Source organism: Pelodiscus sinensis, chromosome 18 (assembly GCF_049634645.1).
Source record: "Pelodiscus sinensis isolate JC-2024 chromosome 18, ASM4963464v1, whole genome shotgun sequence".
Classification (NCBI taxonomy): domain Eukaryota; kingdom Metazoa; phylum Chordata; order Testudines; family Trionychidae; genus Pelodiscus; species Pelodiscus sinensis.
The window spans coordinates 24096764-24115569 of NC_134728.1; the positions used below are offsets into that span (position 1 = coordinate 24096764).

General features: G+C 49.9%; 1 protein-coding gene across 5 annotated transcripts in view; it reads left to right on the forward strand.

The window, feature by feature from the left end:
* RBPJL (recombination signal binding protein for immunoglobulin kappa J region like) overlaps positions 1–18376 on the forward strand; it is a 43826-nt gene extending 25450 nt beyond the window's left edge. For 2 of the 5 annotated variants that reach the window (XM_075901289.1, XM_075901292.1), the window contains 10 exons: positions 601–726; positions 4496–4566; positions 6835–6950; positions 10318–10492; positions 12013–12150; positions 14447–14556; positions 15049–15189; positions 16218–16373; positions 17088–17191; positions 17856–18376. In XM_075901289.1, the coding sequence (XP_075757404.1) occupies positions 601–726; positions 4496–4566; positions 6835–6950; positions 10318–10492; positions 12013–12150; positions 14447–14556; positions 15049–15189; positions 16218–16373; positions 17088–17191; positions 17856–18129 (1411 nt within the window). In that variant the 3' untranslated portion in view covers positions 18130–18376. Of the gene's footprint in view, positions 1–600; positions 727–4495; positions 4567–6834; positions 6951–10317; positions 10493–12012; positions 12151–14446; positions 14557–14991; positions 15190–16217; positions 16374–17087; positions 17192–17855 lie in introns of all 5 variants that reach the window. The other 3 variants (XM_075901288.1, XM_075901291.1, XM_075901290.1) reach the window with 3 other exon arrangements.
* Positions 18377–18806: the final 430 nt, after the last annotated feature.

The following is an 18806-nucleotide window of genomic DNA, read 5'->3' on the forward strand; positions in this document are numbered from 1 at the left end:
ACCTGGCACGAGACAGGCAGAGAGCAGAGTGGCAGCTGAGCTGCCCCCAGAACAGCTGGCTTGTCCCGGATCCTTGCGGGGGCAGGGGGAGAATGCAAGTCAAGTAGCCTAGTACTCGACTGATTGTCTGATAAGCCTAGGCTTACTGGGTAGTCAAGTACTCTCCTACTCTCTTACATCCCTATTTTGCATCTTTAAACTGGGCCCCTGGCAGCTTTTACAGAGAGAGGCACCTGTCTCACTGATGCAGATGCTGACACAGGGAAGCGGGACGCTTCACAGCTGCGGGGCATTTGTTATATGCAATATCACACCGGTGCAGTGAGCAGAGTGGGGTTTGCAGCACCTGGCTATAATTGGCTTTTGCCTGTTATAGCACCTGGCTATTGCCAAGGTCCGGTGCACAGTGAGCCCATTAGAATCAGGGAAACGAGGACAGAAGCTACCACCTATAGATAAGGGACTATGCTGGCTGTCTCCATATTAAATACCCCTCAGGGTGGCTCTGGATCCGAGGCAGTATCAAGCAGTAGTTGGGGTTTATAGGGAGCCAACCATTGTGCTGCCTTCAGTATGGTACTACTCTGGACTCTCTTTCAGATCCAATCCAGATCAAATAGGCCTTCTCCGGGATGGGGTGCGCAGATACCTACAGCTCCCAGCTGATCAGACGGTGCTTATACTGCATGCAAAGGTTGCACAGAAATCCTATGGCAGTGAAAAAAGGTAGGATATTTGCTCAGCTTCTTATACAGCTCTTCTTATACAGCCCTGCCTTTAGATAAAAACCACGCGAAGTCCTGTGGCACCTTAAAGACTAATGGATTTATTTGGGCATCAGCATTCATGGGTGAAGACCCAAATGCATTTGATGAAGTGGATCTTCGCCCACGAAAGCTGGCACCCAAATAAATCTGTTAGTCTTTAAGGTGTCACAGGATTTCTCGTGGTTTTTGTGGATACAGATGAACATAGCAGCCCCTCTGAGATTTGCCTTTAGATAGCAGCTTCCAAACACCAAACTCTTACAATGCCCTTTCAAAGGCCCTAGGGTTTCATTATCTAGTCTGATGATGCAGCTGAGCTAACATAACCCCGCTGTGCTCACCTTTCCATCTTCCCGCAGTGTCGTAATCGTACAATCATTCATGATGACAATTCTGATAGCGCCTAGGCGCCCCAATTAGGGATCAGGGCCCTACTGCGCTACACGCTGCTCTGACAGGCAACAAAAAGGGGGTTTGGGCTCGAACACTCAGTCACGGATCAGTCAAAGGGGGGAAGGGTTGAATACTGACTCCTTTGGAACTCCACTGGCCATTTCCGCTCCCCCACACAGCTAGCTGGAGCCATCGGCAATCCGTCTTTGCTGCAGCCCCTCCTCACTGCATTTCATAGTCTTTGTCCAGCTCAGTGAGAGACCCTCCTTCTTCCTCCTTCGCCTTTCTCTGCTCTTCTCTCTCATGCCCTTCCCTCTCCTCTACTCCCCTCTCTCTGTAGGAGGTTGAGACAGGCCTTATTGTACTGAGGATGGAGTTTTGCTTTTTTGACTCCCTCTCCCATCACTGGATCAATGGAGGATACTTTTCACAGAGACAGACCCTGGCTGTAGAGCTGAGATCCAGACTTCCCCAGAGGAAAGCTGCAAGCTCTGGCAGCCAGCTACAAAATGCAAGTCCAGATCCAGCCTTCTCCAGAGCTTACAGGTGCTTGGATCTGGGATTTTGGTTCAGGCCCATCCCAAACAGCCCTGAGATTGTTATCTTCTTGGGGCACTGAGCCAGGCAGCGGAGCTGCTGCGTCACTGGGGCTAACCAAAAACATAGCCCTGGCGCATCCCGGTTCAGGCATGATGCAAAGGCTGCTGGGAAGCAGGTTTTTGTGGGTTTGGCAAGAAAAACAGAAGCAAATCTAAAAAGTGATTACGAGCTGGCACAGAGCTTCTAGGTTAAAGTTTAAATAAACTAGTGCTATTTTTCCTGGATAAGAGGATTCAGGGTCCTACAGTGTAGCTAACTTGTTTAAATAAACACATCTCCAAGGAGATTAGGACCCAAAAATCTGGAACCCGCCAAGACTGGTGTTTTCACTGCTAACGTGTTACACGGTATCAATATGAGATGAATCTGTGCTATTCACATGAATGCAAAGACAGTGGAAACCCAAATAAAACACAGGAAAATGTGTTTCCAAAACTTTGGCTATAGATTTGTTTGCATTGGTCTCAGGAGCTGGCTGTGAATACAAACTGTGTTCTCAACCAGCTGAAACTTCCACAATGCACGCTGAAAAAGTCACTGTAACAAATTCTCTCTTGACTCCAAGAGGGAAGATCTGAAGTCTGCTTTCCATAAGAGCCCTATCAGCCATCTGCCCTGGGGCAGGACTGGCATGTTCCACTAACAGAGCACCTGAGAGATGTGGCTGTGAACACAGGCGCCTGGGGCAGGAGGAAGGACATTGCGGCAAGAGGCGGTCTCACCTCTCCAGTGCTCTGCAAGGCTCTGGATGCGGTTGACTTGATATGCAAGGGGGAGAAGCTAAAAGAGCTGCCTTTGCATGACCTAACTCATGCTGACCCCTTGCTAATGAAGACACAGAGCACGTCCCTAAACTCACCTCTTGAAGCACTTGAGGAGGATGAAAATGCAGCAGCTGATCAACCATGTGGAAGTGCCATTAGCAAGGGGTCAGCACGAGTTAGGTCATGCAAAGGCAGCTCTTTTAGCTTCTCCCCCTCGCATGACAAGTCAACCAACCCAGTACCCTGCATAGCGCTGGAGGGGTGAGACCGCCTCTTGCCACGAGTGCACTGAGCTCCCTCCCATCGTGGCCCCAACATCTGTCAGGGATGGGCTAGGTAGACTTTAACTTGCTCCAGCACCAGAGAATGGGCAGATGACATCTTGAGGTCCCATCCAGCCCTATGTTTCTATGATTCTGTGGCCTTCAAGCATCTTCCATTGGCCTTGCAGACTGCATGACTGTGCACTTTGCACATAGCTGCACATGTGAATATGGGTGCAATGTAGGCACCCACTATTCCCTGGGTACATCTCCCATGCAATCTTGCCTTGGGATAGCAACATAGCAGATGCGCTAACCCTTATGACTTTTGCCCTCGCTCATGTTGCTCTTCCAAGTTTTATAGCTCTCTTATTGGTGTTTTCATTCTAAAGCTGCTTGCCAGACTAATTCCCAGCAGTACCATCCCCCTTTCACTGCAGAGATAGCAAGCCATTCAAAGCTGTACCCTAGACCTGTTCTGGGTATATGCTGGCATTAGTGATCCCAAAGCAGGTCATGTCTAAGCCTCTCACACTTTGTTAAGCAATGAGGAAGACTCTGGATTCACAATCATACAGACCAACTGATGAGGTTCAACAAGGACAAGTGTAGAGTCCTACACTTGAGACAAAAGAATCCCAAGCATTGTTACAGGCTGGGGACCGAATGGCTAAGTAGCAATTCTGCAGAAAAGGATCTGGGTATTATAGTGGATGAGAAGCTGGATATGAGTTAACAGCGGGCCCTTGTAGCCAACAAGGCTATTGGCATATTAGGTTGCATTAGGAGGAGCATTGCCAGCAGATCTAAAGAAGTGATTATTCCCCTTTATTTGGCTCTGGTGAAGCCACAACTGGAGTATTGTGTCCAGTTCTGGGCCCCCCACTATAGAAAGGATGTGGTCACATTGGAGAGGGTCCAGTGGAAGGTGACCAATATGATAAGGAAACTGGAGCACGTGACCTATGAGGAGAGACTGAGGGAGTTGGGTTTGTTTAGTCTGCAGAAGCGAAGAGTGAGGGGGGATTTGATAGCAGCCTTCAACTTCCTGAAGGAAGGTTCCAAAAAGGATGGAGAAAGGCTGTTCACAGCAGTGATGGATGGCAGAACAAGCAGCAATGGTCTCAAGTTACAGTGGAGGAGGTCTAGATTGGGTATTAGGAAAAACTATTTTACGAGGATGGTGGTGAAGTACTGGAATGGGTTTACCTAGGGTGGTGGTGGAATCTCCATCCCTAGAGATGGGTTGATTTAATTGGGATTGGTCCTGCCTTGGGCAGGGGGCTGGACTTGATGACCTCCTGAGGTCTCTTCCAGCTCTATGATTCTAAGAAACAACCCTTCTTGGTGAAGTCCTTTACCTTAGGCTATGTCTACACTTGCACTGGATTGACAAAACTTTAGTGGTTCTCAGGTGTTTAGAATCATAGAATCATAGCTTAACCCTACCCACCAATCAATGACAAAATTTTGCTGTGGCAAGTGAAAATGTAAGTGTTGCTTTGTGGGTAGAAACCCTCTGCTGCTGACAAAGTGAAGCCCCCTTGTTTGTGGTGGAAGTATTTTGTCGATAAAAGTGCCGACAAACAGCATTTTCGCACACCAACTTTTAGAGACAGGGCTGTGTCAACACAGCCTTGTTGCTAAAAGCTGCGTAGTGTAGACACACCCTAAGGGTTCACTTAACAAAGATGTTTTGTTTTGTCAGGTTTTTCTGCCCCCCACCTTGTGTTTATCTGACTGGCCCAGGATGGAAACTGAAGCGGGAACAGATAAAAGGTAAGGGCAGAAGAAAGCCATGTGTGTTCGGAGAGCGGAAGTCCTGCCACTGATCCACTCCCAATCATCAGAGTTGAGCACAGTGAGAAAAGCTGTCTGCACATATTCCTTCAGACAGAAATTGATTTTTGGCTTGAGTGCCCGAGAGCTTGAGCCTTAACAGAGCAAATACCCGTGACAAAGGAATACATAGTTCATGTACTCAGATTGCAAGGTTAAATCCATAAAATTAGTGATTTGTTCAGCTCTATTAGTAAGTTCACAGAACCGGGTGGAGTAGGGGCAATGAAAAGCAGCTGGAACTAGGCTTGAGCTGATGGGAAGAAGCCACATGTGTTCCATTCACAGGACTGAGACATTGAAGAGGATCTAAAAAGAAGCAATTAAATGCCGAAGGGCAGAGGGTATGTCCTCTAAGGAGAGTCTGGAGGCGCCACGTGAGCTGCTTGGGAGAATGTGGACAAGACCCAGGTGTCAGGACGTGGAGGGTGGCACTATGCATGGAGACAAAGGGGATGGGACCAAGAGCTGGTCTACATTTGTTCATGAAAGTTTTTGATGAATGGAAAACGTCTTTTCTATCAAATGGAAATGTTCATGGGGAAAAATCCATTTTGGCCAAAATGTTCAGGTTTTCAGACAAGATGACAAAACGTTCAAAACCGGAATTTTTCACAGATTATTTATTTTGTTTTCTGCAACCAAAAACTTGACATTTTCCCTGTTTTCAGCCAAAAAACCTGAACAATTTCAAAGAAAATAGTGGCTGGAAATAAAAAATGTTCAGATACATCAAAAAAATGGATGGGGAAAAAGATCATTTCTGGACCAGCACCAGCAGGAGCAAGGATGAAGATACAGAAGGGAGAGTGAGGGGAGCTATCGTGGGTGGGGGTGGGAGCAGGGGAAAGGAATTCTACACCATAAGCTCACTTAGGACATGTCTACACTGCAATATAAAAACCGCAGTAGCAAGTCTCACTGCCCAGGTCAATAGCTTGGGCTCAGGATGAAGGGCTAAAACAGCAGTATAGACATTACCACTTGGGCTAGAGCCCCATTTGCCAGGTTTGCTGAGTGGGAATGTCTACACTGCTACTTTTAGCCCAACAGCTTGAGCCCCATGAGCACAAGTGAATTGAAGTGGGCTTGAAGACTTACTGCTGTGGGGTTTTCTTTGCCATGTAGACATACCCATTAACAATTGGTATGGTCCTATAATGGTGTCTCTACTACTTGATGCATCGGGGGGAATTAGATGTTCCTCTCCTCTCCTAGGCTCACAGAAAGGCAATGGACATGTCAGCTGAGTAAGAACTTCTGTATCTGGTCTAAGGACCCTGCCCTCTATAAAGGCAGGTGAATCAAGGTCTTCCTCAGGGAATAGTTTCCTAGCTCTCTGTGTGGATGGAGTTATCGAGCCCTTGGATACGTCTAAACTACATGGCTCCGTCGACGGAGCCATGTAGATTTGTTTGTTCAGCAAAGGGAAATGAAGCCGTGATTTAAATAATCGCGGCTTCATTTAAATTCAAATGGCTGCCGCGCTGAGCCGACAAACAGCTGATCAGCTGTTTGTCGGCTCAGCGCGCTAGTCTGGACGCTCCCCTGCCGACATGAAAGCCCTTTATCGACCTTCCCGGTAAACCTCATCCTACGAGGCATAACGGGGAGGTTGATAAAGGGCTTTCAGGTCGATGCAGGAGCGTCCAAACTAGCGCGCTGAGCCGACAAACAGCTGATCAGCTGTTTGTAGGCTCAGCACGGCAGCCATTTAAATTTAAATGAAGCCGTGATTATTTAAATTGCGGCTTCATTTCCCTTTGCCGATCAGCCTAATCTACATGGCTCCATCAATGGGTCCCTGGTGAAGCAGGGCAGTCAGGAGAAGCTGTCTGGCAGCCTGTTGTTGAAGGCGTCTAAGGTGCTGGGCAGGAAGGGTGCGACACAGGAAAGCAGCATTCTCACATCAGGGCAGTTAATGACCAGAAGTGTCCAAGTGTCCCAAAGATGCTGCTGGCGCTTCTGGGGAGGGTCACCAGCTTGTGCCCTCTCAGAGGGGCGGTAGCTACCCCGGCTCCTCTTTTTCTGTAGTGGGGGGGGGGGGGCAGCAACAGCTCAGCCCTCCTTCTCTCTCCATTGCCACCAGCGCTCAGGGCAGCAGCAGCCTAGACTCTTTGGCTCCAGGCTCTATGGTCCCAGCTTCCATGGCTTCTGCTGGTGTCCAGGTTTCTGTGTCTGGGAAATGTTTCTCCTTCTCTTTTCCAGCGAGGGATTTGGGAGAGGCTGATTTCAGGGTGTGCGGGTACATGGGGCTGGACAGTGTGGGCAGCAGCCATATGGAGACCCAGAAACTCAGCTTTGAGGAGCAGCCCGACTCCAAGGTAAGAGGAGTAAAGTGACTGCCCTAACACAACACCTCTTTAGGCTCCCCCGCCCCAGAGCCACATGTGACCTGGCATCTCCCGGCAGCACTTTGAGTTCTTCACTCATGGCTTGCCAGGAAACCAATCTTTCTTTGTCACCATCTTTTCAACTTCCTGGCCCTTGTGGCTGGAGAATGGCCAGGGATTACGCAGTGTCCCCAGCCCATAGTATTCTCCTGACACATGGCAACACCACTCATCACAAAACAAGAGCGTGGTCCTTCATTTACTGCTAAGAAAATCACCGACCTGTCACAAACATCACGGGCTGGAGCTATAACTTGGCATCTTTCTATAGGGAAAGAAATCTATCAAGTATTATCTTGGGGCTCCAAAGAATGTAGGATCTGGGGTTGGCCAGAAACATAACAAAAAGGACCTTTGTATGCTACAGCAAGGCATATCAGCGCAGCTGAAGCGCCAAGATGACTGGGAAACTGTAAACCTAGGGAGATTTCTTCTGTTATGTTGGGTAGATCACATGTGAACATTAATTTCCATTTGGAATTCTCTAGCCCCAGTGTAAATAAAGCCTCCACCATTCCTCATCACTTCACTCCACCTGAAATAACATCTCTAATCATTTCCCCCTTTAAATGAACCTATAGATCCATTGAATGGACCCTTTCATGTCCTGGTGGGAGCTGCTGTGTCCTGCAGCGCATTTTCTTGGGTGTACAAAGCGAGGTGGTGATGGCCCTGGTGAAGGGAGTCTTGTTTTCCGGACAAGGGCAGGGCAGTGCTTAAGAATCCTCGTTAATACACACAGCACAGTGCAACGTGGGCATTTTCCTTTCTGAAAACCCAAAGCACATAAGGAAGGACAGCGAAGAACAACCACCTGGGTCCTGCAGCCCCCAGTGGGTCTCCCATCCCCACACTTTCGTTCATCCAAGTCTTATTGATAGACACTGAAGCTATTCAGAGCGATACCATTATTAAAAACACCCCTTCTAGGGAAGGCCCAGGCATCTTGGCTTAGAGAGCTGTTTGTTCAGCCACGTGACTAACAGAAGCCAGGCGGTAGCTCTGTATTACTGCTTGGTAGTACCCAGAGGCTCCAGCCAGGATCAGGGCCTCCTTAGACCGGGCACGTTGCAATCACATATGAAAATATAGTTTTTGTCCCAAAGAGCTTGCAGTCTTAGCCACCCTACTAATATGGTCATGGTCATTTACATTGAACCAAGCAAGACCAATCATCTGTAAAGTTCAGCATTTACACGATCGGAGCCTGCATTAACCATCCCAAAGACCCATGGGAGAGTTTCAAAAATAGCCACTTCCACTTTCCAGCACTTACACTTCAGCATCAATTTTCATGATGAAGTTGATTTCCTGGTTTTCTATGACATTTTGGGGAGGCAAGAGAACCCCAAAATGTTAGCTCGGCAACATTTCAAGGAAAAGGCTCAAGGTCCCAGGAAACAAAATTAGTTTGGAACGAAAGAGTGAAATGTTCCGTGCCAAATTCTGCAGATTCCCATCCACCCAGCCTTTTCACACATGCACTAATTTAAAAGCTCTTTTGCCTAAAACACCGGTGAATTAAGCACAATTTGATATGGTGAAAGGACTGGTGGGGCCATGGTCACAGCCTCTAGGGGCTCCTGCCTTCTTGTTATTGTCTCTTTTGTTCAATCGAAACTAAAAGACAAGCTCCTTGGAGGATGGCCTGTGTCTTGTTTGTTGTCTGGAAAGCACCATGAGTACCTATGAGCCTCTGGAGGAAAGGATTGTCTATTTGGCCTGTGTTTGTACAGAGTTGTGCACATGAGGATTACCTGTTGTGATCCGTCCCTCTGGGGCATCTGGTATTGGCCACTGTCGGCAGACAGGATACTGGGCTAGATGGACTGTTGGTCTGACCCAGTATGGCTGTTCTTATGTTCTTGTGGCTACAAGGGCACACTGTTGACTCATATCCAGCTTCTCATCCACTGTAATCCCCAGGTCTTTTTCTGCCGAACTGCTGCTTAGCCAGTCGGTCCCCAGCCTGTAACAATGCTTGGGATTCTTCCGTCTCAGCTGCAGGACTCTGCACTGGTCCTTGTTGAACCTCATCAGATTTCTTTTGGCTGAAGCCTCCAATTTGTCTAGGTCACTCTGGACCCTATTCCTACCCGCAGGTGTCTCTACCTCTCCTCTTAGCTTAGTGTCATCTGCAAGCTTGTCAGGGGTGCAATCCTTCCCCTCGTACAGATAATTAATGAAGATGTTGAACCAAAACAGTAACAGGTCCGACCCCTGGGGCACTCTGCTTGATACCGGCTGCCAATTAGACATCAGGCCAATGTTCTCTACCAATTGAGCCCAATAATCTAACCAGCTTTCTATTCACCATATAGTCCATTCATCCAAGTCATGCCTCTTTAACTTGTTGGCAAGAAAACCGTGGGAGACCATATCATAACTTTCCCCTATACACAGTTATCATAGAAGACAATTAGGTTGGTCAGGCATGACTTGCCTTTAGTGAGCTCAAGTTCCTGATCACCTTCCTTTCCTCAAAGTGTTTCAAAATGTATTCATTGAGGACCTCCTTCTTCCCTTTTTTAAAGATAGGCACTACATTTGCCTTTTTCCAGTCGCCTGGCACCTCCCCCGATCACCACAAGTTTTCAAAGGTAATGGCCAATGGCTCTGAAATCATATCAACCGGCTCCCTCCACACAAGCATTGCATGGGCCCCCATGGACTTGTGCATGTCCAGCTTTTCTAAATACTCCTTAACCTGTTCCTTCACTATTGAGGGCTGCTCACCTCCTCCCCAAACTGTGCCACCCACTACAGCAGGTCAAGAGGCGCATGGACCCTAGTTGGTTCTTCCAGCACTTACACTAGGAAGTTGTCCCCAACACTCTGCAAACACTTTCTGGATTGTCTGTGTACTGCTGTATTACTCTCTCAGCAGATGCCAGGGTGATTGAAGTCCCCCATGAGAACCAGAGCCTGTGATCTAGAAACTTCTGTTAGTAGTCCAAAGAAGCCACATAGACACCCACCACCACATCACCCTTGTCACTGTCAGCTCTAATCTTAACCCAAAGACTCTGAACAGGCCTTTCTCCAGTTTCATACTGAAGCTCTGAACAGTCAGACTGTGCAACACCTCTGCCTTTTCTCCCCCCACCTGTCCTTCCTGAACAGTTTATATCCATCCATGACAATGCTCCAGTCACGTGAGTTACCGCTGTTATTCCAATCACTTCATGGTTCCTTGACTATGCCAGGACTTCCACTTCTGCCTGTTTATTCAGGGAAGATGCTCTCAAACACTCCAGACAGTCTCCAGCTTATGACAATAGCCCCTTGTTATTTACAGGAGTTCGGCTGTGCCAAAGCACTCTACATCTCAGACACAGAGAAGAGGAAACATTTCCGGCTGGTTTTGAAGCTCTTCTTCAGCAATGGGCAGGAGATCGGCACTTTCCACAGCAAGCTGATTAAAGTGATTTCCAAGCCCTCACAGAAGAAGCAGTCCCTGAAGAACACAGACTGTAAGTAGCGAGGCAGCCAGCCTCGCTCCTGGGAGCTGAGTGCTGGAGGTTTTTTAACGGCAATCTCTGTCTTACTCTCTGTTCTCTGTTGGTTCAGCAGCATGCCCCATTTCAGCTGTCTGAGTAGCTAACACCTGAATCAGTTTTTCAGATGCTTTATCAGAATGGGGCACGGATGTAAAGCAAACAGGAAACGATCACAAATAGAGGACTGAGTCTTCCCACATGGCAAGTTTGTGCATTATAGGCTGCCTGATCCAAAGTCCAGTGAAGTCACCAGAAGGAAGAATGGATCAGGGCATATTTATGTCCACTTTCTTGAGAATTTATCCTACCACTCTGTGAAAAGATCTAATGCGGGACCTTTATCTGGTTCTGTGCAACACGTTCAGACAAAGACATCACTCATCTTAAAAGTCCAGAAGCTTCAGGGGGTAGCCAAGTTGGTCTGTAAAGGATAAACTTAAAAAAACAACAAATAGTCTGGTAGCACTGACTAACAAAACATGTGGATAGTATCATGAGCTTTCATGGGCACAGCCCGCTTCTTCAGATGACCAGAGTGTTGGATGTCCAGGACCAAAATAAATAGGGGAGAAGGGAAGGGGGTGGAAGAAGGAAAAAATGGGAGGGGAGGGGACAAGTAGAGGAAGTGGGTAAAAATTATCAAGGGGAAAGCCGAGCTGGAATGTAATAGGACAAACAAATAGTGTCTAAGTACCTAAACGGCTGGATAGTCAAAAGAGGCAAATAAGAACCATTACTGACAAAACTTGTAGATGGTATTATGAGATTCTACATAGACCAAGAACCATTGTCACCTTCATTGTTTGGTAGGTTGATAATGACCCAGCCATCCAGTATCTTTATTCAGTCCATGGGCGTTAGAATCGAACTTGTGAATGAGTTGTAGTTCCAGTCCTTCTCTGTGTATTTGGCTTGTGGAATTGGTTTGTAAACAGTCCAGTTCAGCTGGTACTTGGATAAAGGGGAAGCCATCCAGAAAGGGCTAGTGTTCATTATGTCGTGTACACCTGCATAGCCCCAGCTTCAGTGTGACAGCACCAGGGAGTCTGAGAATGGCAGAGCAGTGCTTTCAAACCACATGCTACTACAGAAATAGAACAACACATGGAGCATTAGCTAAAGTCCCATAGAACAGGGGGAAACAATCCCATAATGAACAAGCTATGACTTAATAGGTCTTTTCTGCCACTGGTTTTGAAGAAAAGATGAAATATCGGCAGCAAGAAGAATGATTACTTACCTTATAGAGGTCACCGGTTTTTCAAGGTGTTTTGTCTGCCAGGATCTCACTCACACACCAGGAGGAGTATGCAGTCATAGAAGAACAAGATTTTGTAACATGATGGTTCGCTGCATTTTTTATCCCATCTCTATGCCAAGCAATATCTGGCCTCTGTAGCTATCCAAGTGCTCAGCCATGATCCAGTATTCAGGCAAGCTAATCGTGGTTACAGTGGGTTTCCATAATGCCAGCGTCTGTCTGTCTTTTGCAGTGTGCATCTCATCTGGGTCCAAGGTTTCTCTCTTTAACCGCCTCCGCTCCCAGACGGTCAGCACCCGTTATCTGTCCGTGGAGGGCGGCGCCTTCATCGCTAGCGCCAGGCAATGGGCAGCATTCACTCTGCACCTGGGTGAGGACCTTACATGTGCAGCAAACTCCAGCAGTTTATAGGGGGCCAAATTCATTGCTGGTACGTGGTGGGGGAAGTCAATGGAGCTTGGTTCATTAACAGGGTAGATTTGGCCACGCAAGCATAGTGATAATGAAGGACAAACAGGGCAGTCAACTCCTAGCTGAACAATGGCACTGACTGGTTTTAATGAGTCATAATCATAGGTCACCAGAAGTATCAACTGTCAGGAGCCATGAGGTCAGCTTCCAGCAGGAGGTCTGTGTCTCTTTGCAGCCCATTTCTCCTCCCTCCCTGCAGACAGAGCTCTGCAGGGGGTAGAAGGATGGTCCATTGGGTAGGTGGCTAGTCTGGGATTTCAGAGTTCTGGATTCAATTCTCTGCTCCAGTGCTGGCTTCCTGTGTGACCTTCACTCAGTCATTTAGTCCCAGATGCCAATGAAAGGGCCAGGTCTAGACTTAGGGAGAAAGTCGACTTAAGATACAGAACTCCAGCTACATGAATAGAATGGCTGGAGTCGACGTACCTTAAGTCGAATTTCTGCAGCGTCCCCATTGCAGGCGGTCAGTAAGAGAAACTCTCCCATTGACTTCCCTTATTCCTCACGACCCTGTGGAGTACCAGGGTCTACGGGGGCACCATCAGTGTTTGATTTAGTGCAGGGGTGGGCAATAATTTTTGATGGGGGACCACTCCAAGAATTTGGAAAGTGATCGAATTTGGGCCGCATTCTTCCATTATATTATGGATCTGGGAGGGGATATGGGTACAGGAGGGGGGCAGAGGATTTGTGTATGTGGAGTAGGGGGCAGAGGGTTGGGGAAAGGAGGGGCTGGGGTGCCAGAGGTAGGCTTTGCCAGGAGACTTACCAACCAGCAGCCATTCCTGAATCAGCCCCCCCTACCTCCGCACAGGCTGCAGCCATGTGCTCTGGAGCCCATTGTGCTTCATGGCTGCCTGCTATTGAAACAGGCAGATCTCATTGGCCGATTTCTGGCCAGAAACTGGCCAATGGGATTATGCTGGGGGCAGGAGCAGTTCCTAAAGCTTCCCCCCTCCTCTCCAGACTCACAGTTTTTAAATAAAAACCACCCCACAGCCGCTTTTCTGAGCAGCATGCAGGTGGGGCAAGGCAAGCGGGGAGCCTGCCTGGGGCTCCCCATAGCATCTGCAGGCCAGATCTGGTGGCTCGGTGGGCTGAATCTGGCCTACAGGCCGTATTTTGCCCAGGCCTGATTTAGTGAGTCCTTACTAGACCTGCTAAATTGAACCCTGGAAGATCGATCTCCAGAGCATCGCTCTCCAAGTAAGTAAAGACAAGGCCTAAGCCTACTTACGTTGAGGGTGTAGGCTGTAGCTCCTATCTAAACTAGCTCTGCCCTCCTCCCTGGGCATTGTGAGAATAATTACATGAAAGAGCGCGAGCCGTTGTGACGCTACAATGATGGGGCCGCCTAAGTACCAAGAACAGATAGGAGGTGGTACCTATTTTGACCACATTGGTTTCTTTGGTACTTGCTACCGGCACTCCCAGGCAGTGTGAAAATATCCTCCCTATGAATGCACCTCCTCCATCCACCCCATTCCCAGGACTGGTCACCTCTCTGCCTTCCCTTCCCTTTGCCACCATGTTTTGCCTCCTGGCATCCCAGAGCGTGGCCCAGACTCAGTAACAAGCCATTTCCCTTCTCCTGCACTGGTGTGTCATTCTCCAGGATGGAGACAGCGGGAGAAAGGGCTGGGAGCAGTCTCAGCTTATCCCTGACGCCCCAAGCCCTTTCCTCACTCAGGCCTGATCCAGTGCCCTTTGAGCTCAGTGGAAAGACTTCCATTGACTGAAACAAGCTTTGGCTCAGGCTTCCAAAGCACACTGGGTTTGAGCAAGGGCAGCTCAGGCTGTGCCTTTCCAAGGGCCACATTGGCACGTGGCTGGAGCCCAAAGGCCTGGCCACTTTGTAGGAGAGGTAATGTAATCCCTGCCTGCAGAGACTGCCGCTGCCAGCGTGCTGACCTGCCTGCTCCTGTTGCAAGGGAAAACACGGGTGCAATGGAATGGGAACACTCCCTTCTGCAGGCTGCATTTACCCTGCGCCTTGAAAATGCACAAATTGGAGTGAGCTATGTACTAAGAATGTTACCAGCTGCCTGGCAAGTGTTCCTCATCCACTGTGATGCCCGGCTCCATGGAGAGAGAGTTCTCTTCTGCCGTGGTCCTGCAGCTGGACCAGAGTGAGCTGTGGTCGTCTTTTTGCTCCCGGTTGGCAACTCTCCATCTCTTTTCCTTTCCATGGGAAGCTGATGAGCACTGCACCCGGGGTGAGTTTCCACTGCGGGAAGGGTACATTCGCTACGGCTCTGTCGTCCAGCTCATCTGCACATCCACCGGCGTGACCCTGCCTCCCCTGGTAAGGCTCCTAGCACCAGACAGGATGGAGAAAGCTTCCGGCTTCAGTGCCATGCCTCAACTTTGCTCAGGCAGTGGCTGGCAGTTGAGGCATAACACAGAGCAGGCTGCAGCCATTCTGACCTTTATTAATAAAACGTGGCTTATAGAGACAACAGATTCCAGCATGCAGTGTGGCCTGGAGACCCAGTCAAGATGGAGCAATGCCTTCTGGGAAATGATACCCCTCTGCAAGCCATTCTGGTGTCGCGAACAAGAGGGCAGTAATGGGACAAGCTATAGAAAGCCAGGCGCTGATTTTGTTCTATGTGTCCATGTCAGACAATAGGGGCGGGGGCAGGGCGTTCCCATGACTGGTCCCAGAACAGGTTTCAGGCTGAGAAAATCTCTGAAGGATAAAAATGCTGAACTCACTGGAGCTGACGGTTCCCTCCAGCCGCTGAGCTGCTGCCTGCCGCAGCCAGTCCGCCTGCCTGTGTGTCCCTCCCCACAGATCATTCGGAAAGTTACCAAACAGTATGCCATGCTGGATGTGGATGAACCCATCTCCCAGCTCCACAAGTGCGCTTTCCAGTTCCAGGGCAGCGAAAGGATGTACCTGTGTCTCTCGACTGAGAAAGTGATCCAGTTCCAGGTAATTCAGTCATCCAGTTCCAGGGGAGGCAGCGTGAAGTGGGAAACTGCCCAGATGCTAGTGAAGCAAACTCCCTTCAGTTCCAGCTCCTCCTTCTGTCACTTGCTCTGAGTCCATCACTTGCGGCTCCTTACCTTGAAGTCCCCCTCAGCCCCCAGGTGAAATTCAGCCCTTCTTGTGTTGTGGGCACAAGCAGCGAACCTGTGGGTGGATACCCCCCCCACTTCACCTGCCCATGCTGAGATTTGCTCTGAGTTCACCTGTCACCCCATAGCAACGTGGCATTCCCCCTCGCTCGCTCCCCACTTGGCCCTGCCCTTCTTGCCGCCTCCCGCAGTCACATAGCCAAGCTTCCGTGTGATTGTGTTCAGCCAGAAGTGTTTCAGGGTGAAGTCACTGATCCTCACCGCTCCTTCAGGCCAGCAGAGTTCATCTCCCTCGCCCTGAATGTGAAGCTGCGGCCGCTGGCGAATAACAATAGCACTGGCTATAGCAATGTGTTTATATAGCGCCCTCCATTCAGGACTCTCAGATTCATTTACAAAGGTCGAGAGGAATTATTGACCCCGACTGACAGCGAGGCAGCAGCACAGAGTGGTGGAGTGACAATGACAGAGTCAGGAATAGGACTGAGGGGTCCGGGCTACGGTCCCCTGCTGGCACCACTATGGTGTGTGCAGGCCTGCTGACGGGTGGGCAGCAAAGGGGCAAGTAGCCCTGGGGCCCAGCGAATTCAAAAGGGCCCAGGGCTCCCAGCCGCCGCTGCCACAACAGCAGCAGCTGGAACCTCGATCCCTTTAAATCACTGCTGGAGCCCTGGGCGGCATGCTCCAGGCAATGCTAAGGGCTTGGCGCAGAGGGGGCGCAGCATGGACCAGGCAGCGCTGGGAGCTGGCAGCCCCACCCATTCCACCTGAGGCCACACCCCTTCCGGGAGCACAGAGCGCCCCCCCACCCCAACTCAGGGGCCCAGCAATTTTCTCAACCCCGCAGGCACGTGGCCTTCGTGACACTGAAATTCCATGCAGGCCTCTCCGTGCCCAAAGGAAGCGAACCGTGAGCTGCTGAACGACGGCTCCTGCTGGACGATAATTGGGACGGAGACTGTGGAGTACACGTTCAGTGACAGCCTGGCCTGCATTCAGCATCCCGTGAGCCCAGTCCCACTTATAACCGTGCTGGAGGTATGGCTGGCTTGTCATCCCGTGGGAGGCTTTTGTTAACCTAACTTACCTACACACAAGTGGCTGCAAATCTAAGCAGCTCCCCTCCCCTAACTCTGCAAGTGCGGCTGAATCGCCTGCCCCCAGACCTCTTACCAAGGGCTGCCCTCTGGGCATGTGACGGGCAGACTTTTCACAGATGGTTTGCGGAATCAATACAATTTGATCTTTTCCCCTCTGCTCAATAACTGGGCCTAGTGTCTCTTCAGCTTCCTCTCCTTGTGACCACCCACAGCTCAGGGCCCTACTCCCCTCTCCTGGGGTAGAGCCGTGTGCACTGCCCACTCTTCTGCAGGGAGATGGACTGCTGCGGGGAAGGGGGAAAGTGGGCAGCTGCCCCAAGGCCTGGCAATTCAAAGGGCTCTCGGACATTGCTGCTGCTACAGTGGTGGCAGGAGCCCCAGCCCCTTTAAGTCACCGTCCAAGTGCCACGCCACACACTCCAGACAGCTCTGAGGGCTGGGGGTGCCCTAGCCCAGGCCTTCCACCCGAGACCCCGCCCCTTTCAGGAGCTCGGAGCCAGGGCCCCACCACCTTGCCCAGGGGCCCTTAGAGGCTGTCGGCACCCCTGGCAGGGAAGGCAGCAAGCCCTCCAGTGGGAATGTCACTGCATGCCCTCAGAGCCCCTTGTGGGGCCAAGCGTGTGACCCCCTCCGTGTGCTCTGGTTGTGACAGCTAACTGGCGGTGGGGACGTGGCCATGCTGGAGGTGCAGGGCGAGTATTTCAATGCAAACCTGAGGGTCTGGTTTGGAGACGTGGAAGCTGAGACTATGTACAGGTAAAGCGAGGAACCAGCCAGTTTAGACTCAGGCAGTGGGGGAGGTGGTGGTGGGTGGCATAAATGGTATTGGTCCAAAAAGCTATATCTGGGAGGCCTTTGGTTTAGGTGGGAGATTTGTGCTGGGTAACCCACAAAACAAACCAGGACGAGTCTGGGACTAGCATACCAATACGAAAGCATCATAAGTAGAGGGGAATGGCTTCCTATGGCATCTGGTCCATGCCGGCACCAGCTCAGGATTGCTCTCAATGACCATTGATGAGTGCGCCCGCATTTACAGCCCGGCTCTCAGGCTGGGAGCATGAGGCCACGTCCGGGGCTTTGTGGTGTTATCCCTGCAGCTCTGACTGCAACATGAGGCAAAAATAAAACAGGGTAAGAGTCTGGACCCAAAGGACCAAACCCTAGAACAGAAACCCTACAAAGCAGAGGAGGGAAAAAGAGGCACAAGAGAGAAGGGAGGATATTGAACAAATCAGGAGCCATCATTGATCCCAAAACTAAACGCTTGCCAGCATGTGGCAAAACAGAGTTTGTCCTATGCAAAGGCGCCCTATGCAGAAGAAAGCTGCCCTACAGCTGTGACCAGGGCAGGGTGCAGGCTCCACACTGGAAAGGCTACAGTAATATATGTGATCTTTTTTTGGTGCACTGTTCTCAGGAGCCCCAAGTCCTTAGTGTGTGTTGTCCCTGACGTCTCGGCGTTCGGCAGTGACTGGCGATGGCTGAGATACCCCATCACCGTGCCGCTCTCGCTGATAAGGAACGATGGGCTGATCTACTCCAGCTCGTTCACATTTACCTACACCCCAGAGCAGAGCTTCCTCCCTGCCCTGCAGTTGCTTCCAGAGCTGACCCAGGACTCCGATTCCTTACTCAACAGCATCCACCAGGAATTCACCAGGACCAATTTTCACCTCTTCGTGCAGAGCTAGCAAGCCTGGGATGGTGGAGGACATTCACAGAAACCGGGCTTAGGACAAGGTCTCTCAGCATCCTGAGGAGCTGACGTGAATACTGAGAGATGGATACAGTCATCCCTGTGGTCTGCAGGACCGGGACTTAGCCCCCTCCCTGATGCTCTAGCTGTGCCCAGTCTATTTTTTTAATTGATTTAGAAGGAAGCATCACCCTTCTGTGAAATTTACTAACAAAGTGAACAATAAATCCATGCCTCACGGAGCGTTTAAGTAGTTCAAGTGATCTTTTCACTAGACATTTTTCAGATTTCATAGTGTGGATCTTTAGCTGGTGTAAAGCGGCTTCACTTATTTCATGGATTCATAGAGATTAAGGCCAGCAAGGACCATTGTGATCCCCTAGTCTGACCTCAAAGGGTACGTCTACACTTGCAGCCTAATTCGAACTAGGGCTGCAAATGTAGGCATTCGGAATTGCAAATCAAGCCTGGGATTTAAATATCCTGTGCTTGATTTGCATCTTCCCAGCCGGGAGCCATTTTTTGGAATTTACAAGCCCGAAGTAACTGCCCGCGTCTACACGCAGCTGTGAAACGGGCGCTCGAAATAAAGCCCTAGTTCGAACTACCTGTTATTCTTCCTGCAATGAGGTTTAACAGGTAGCTTGAACTAGGGCTTTATTTCGAATGCCC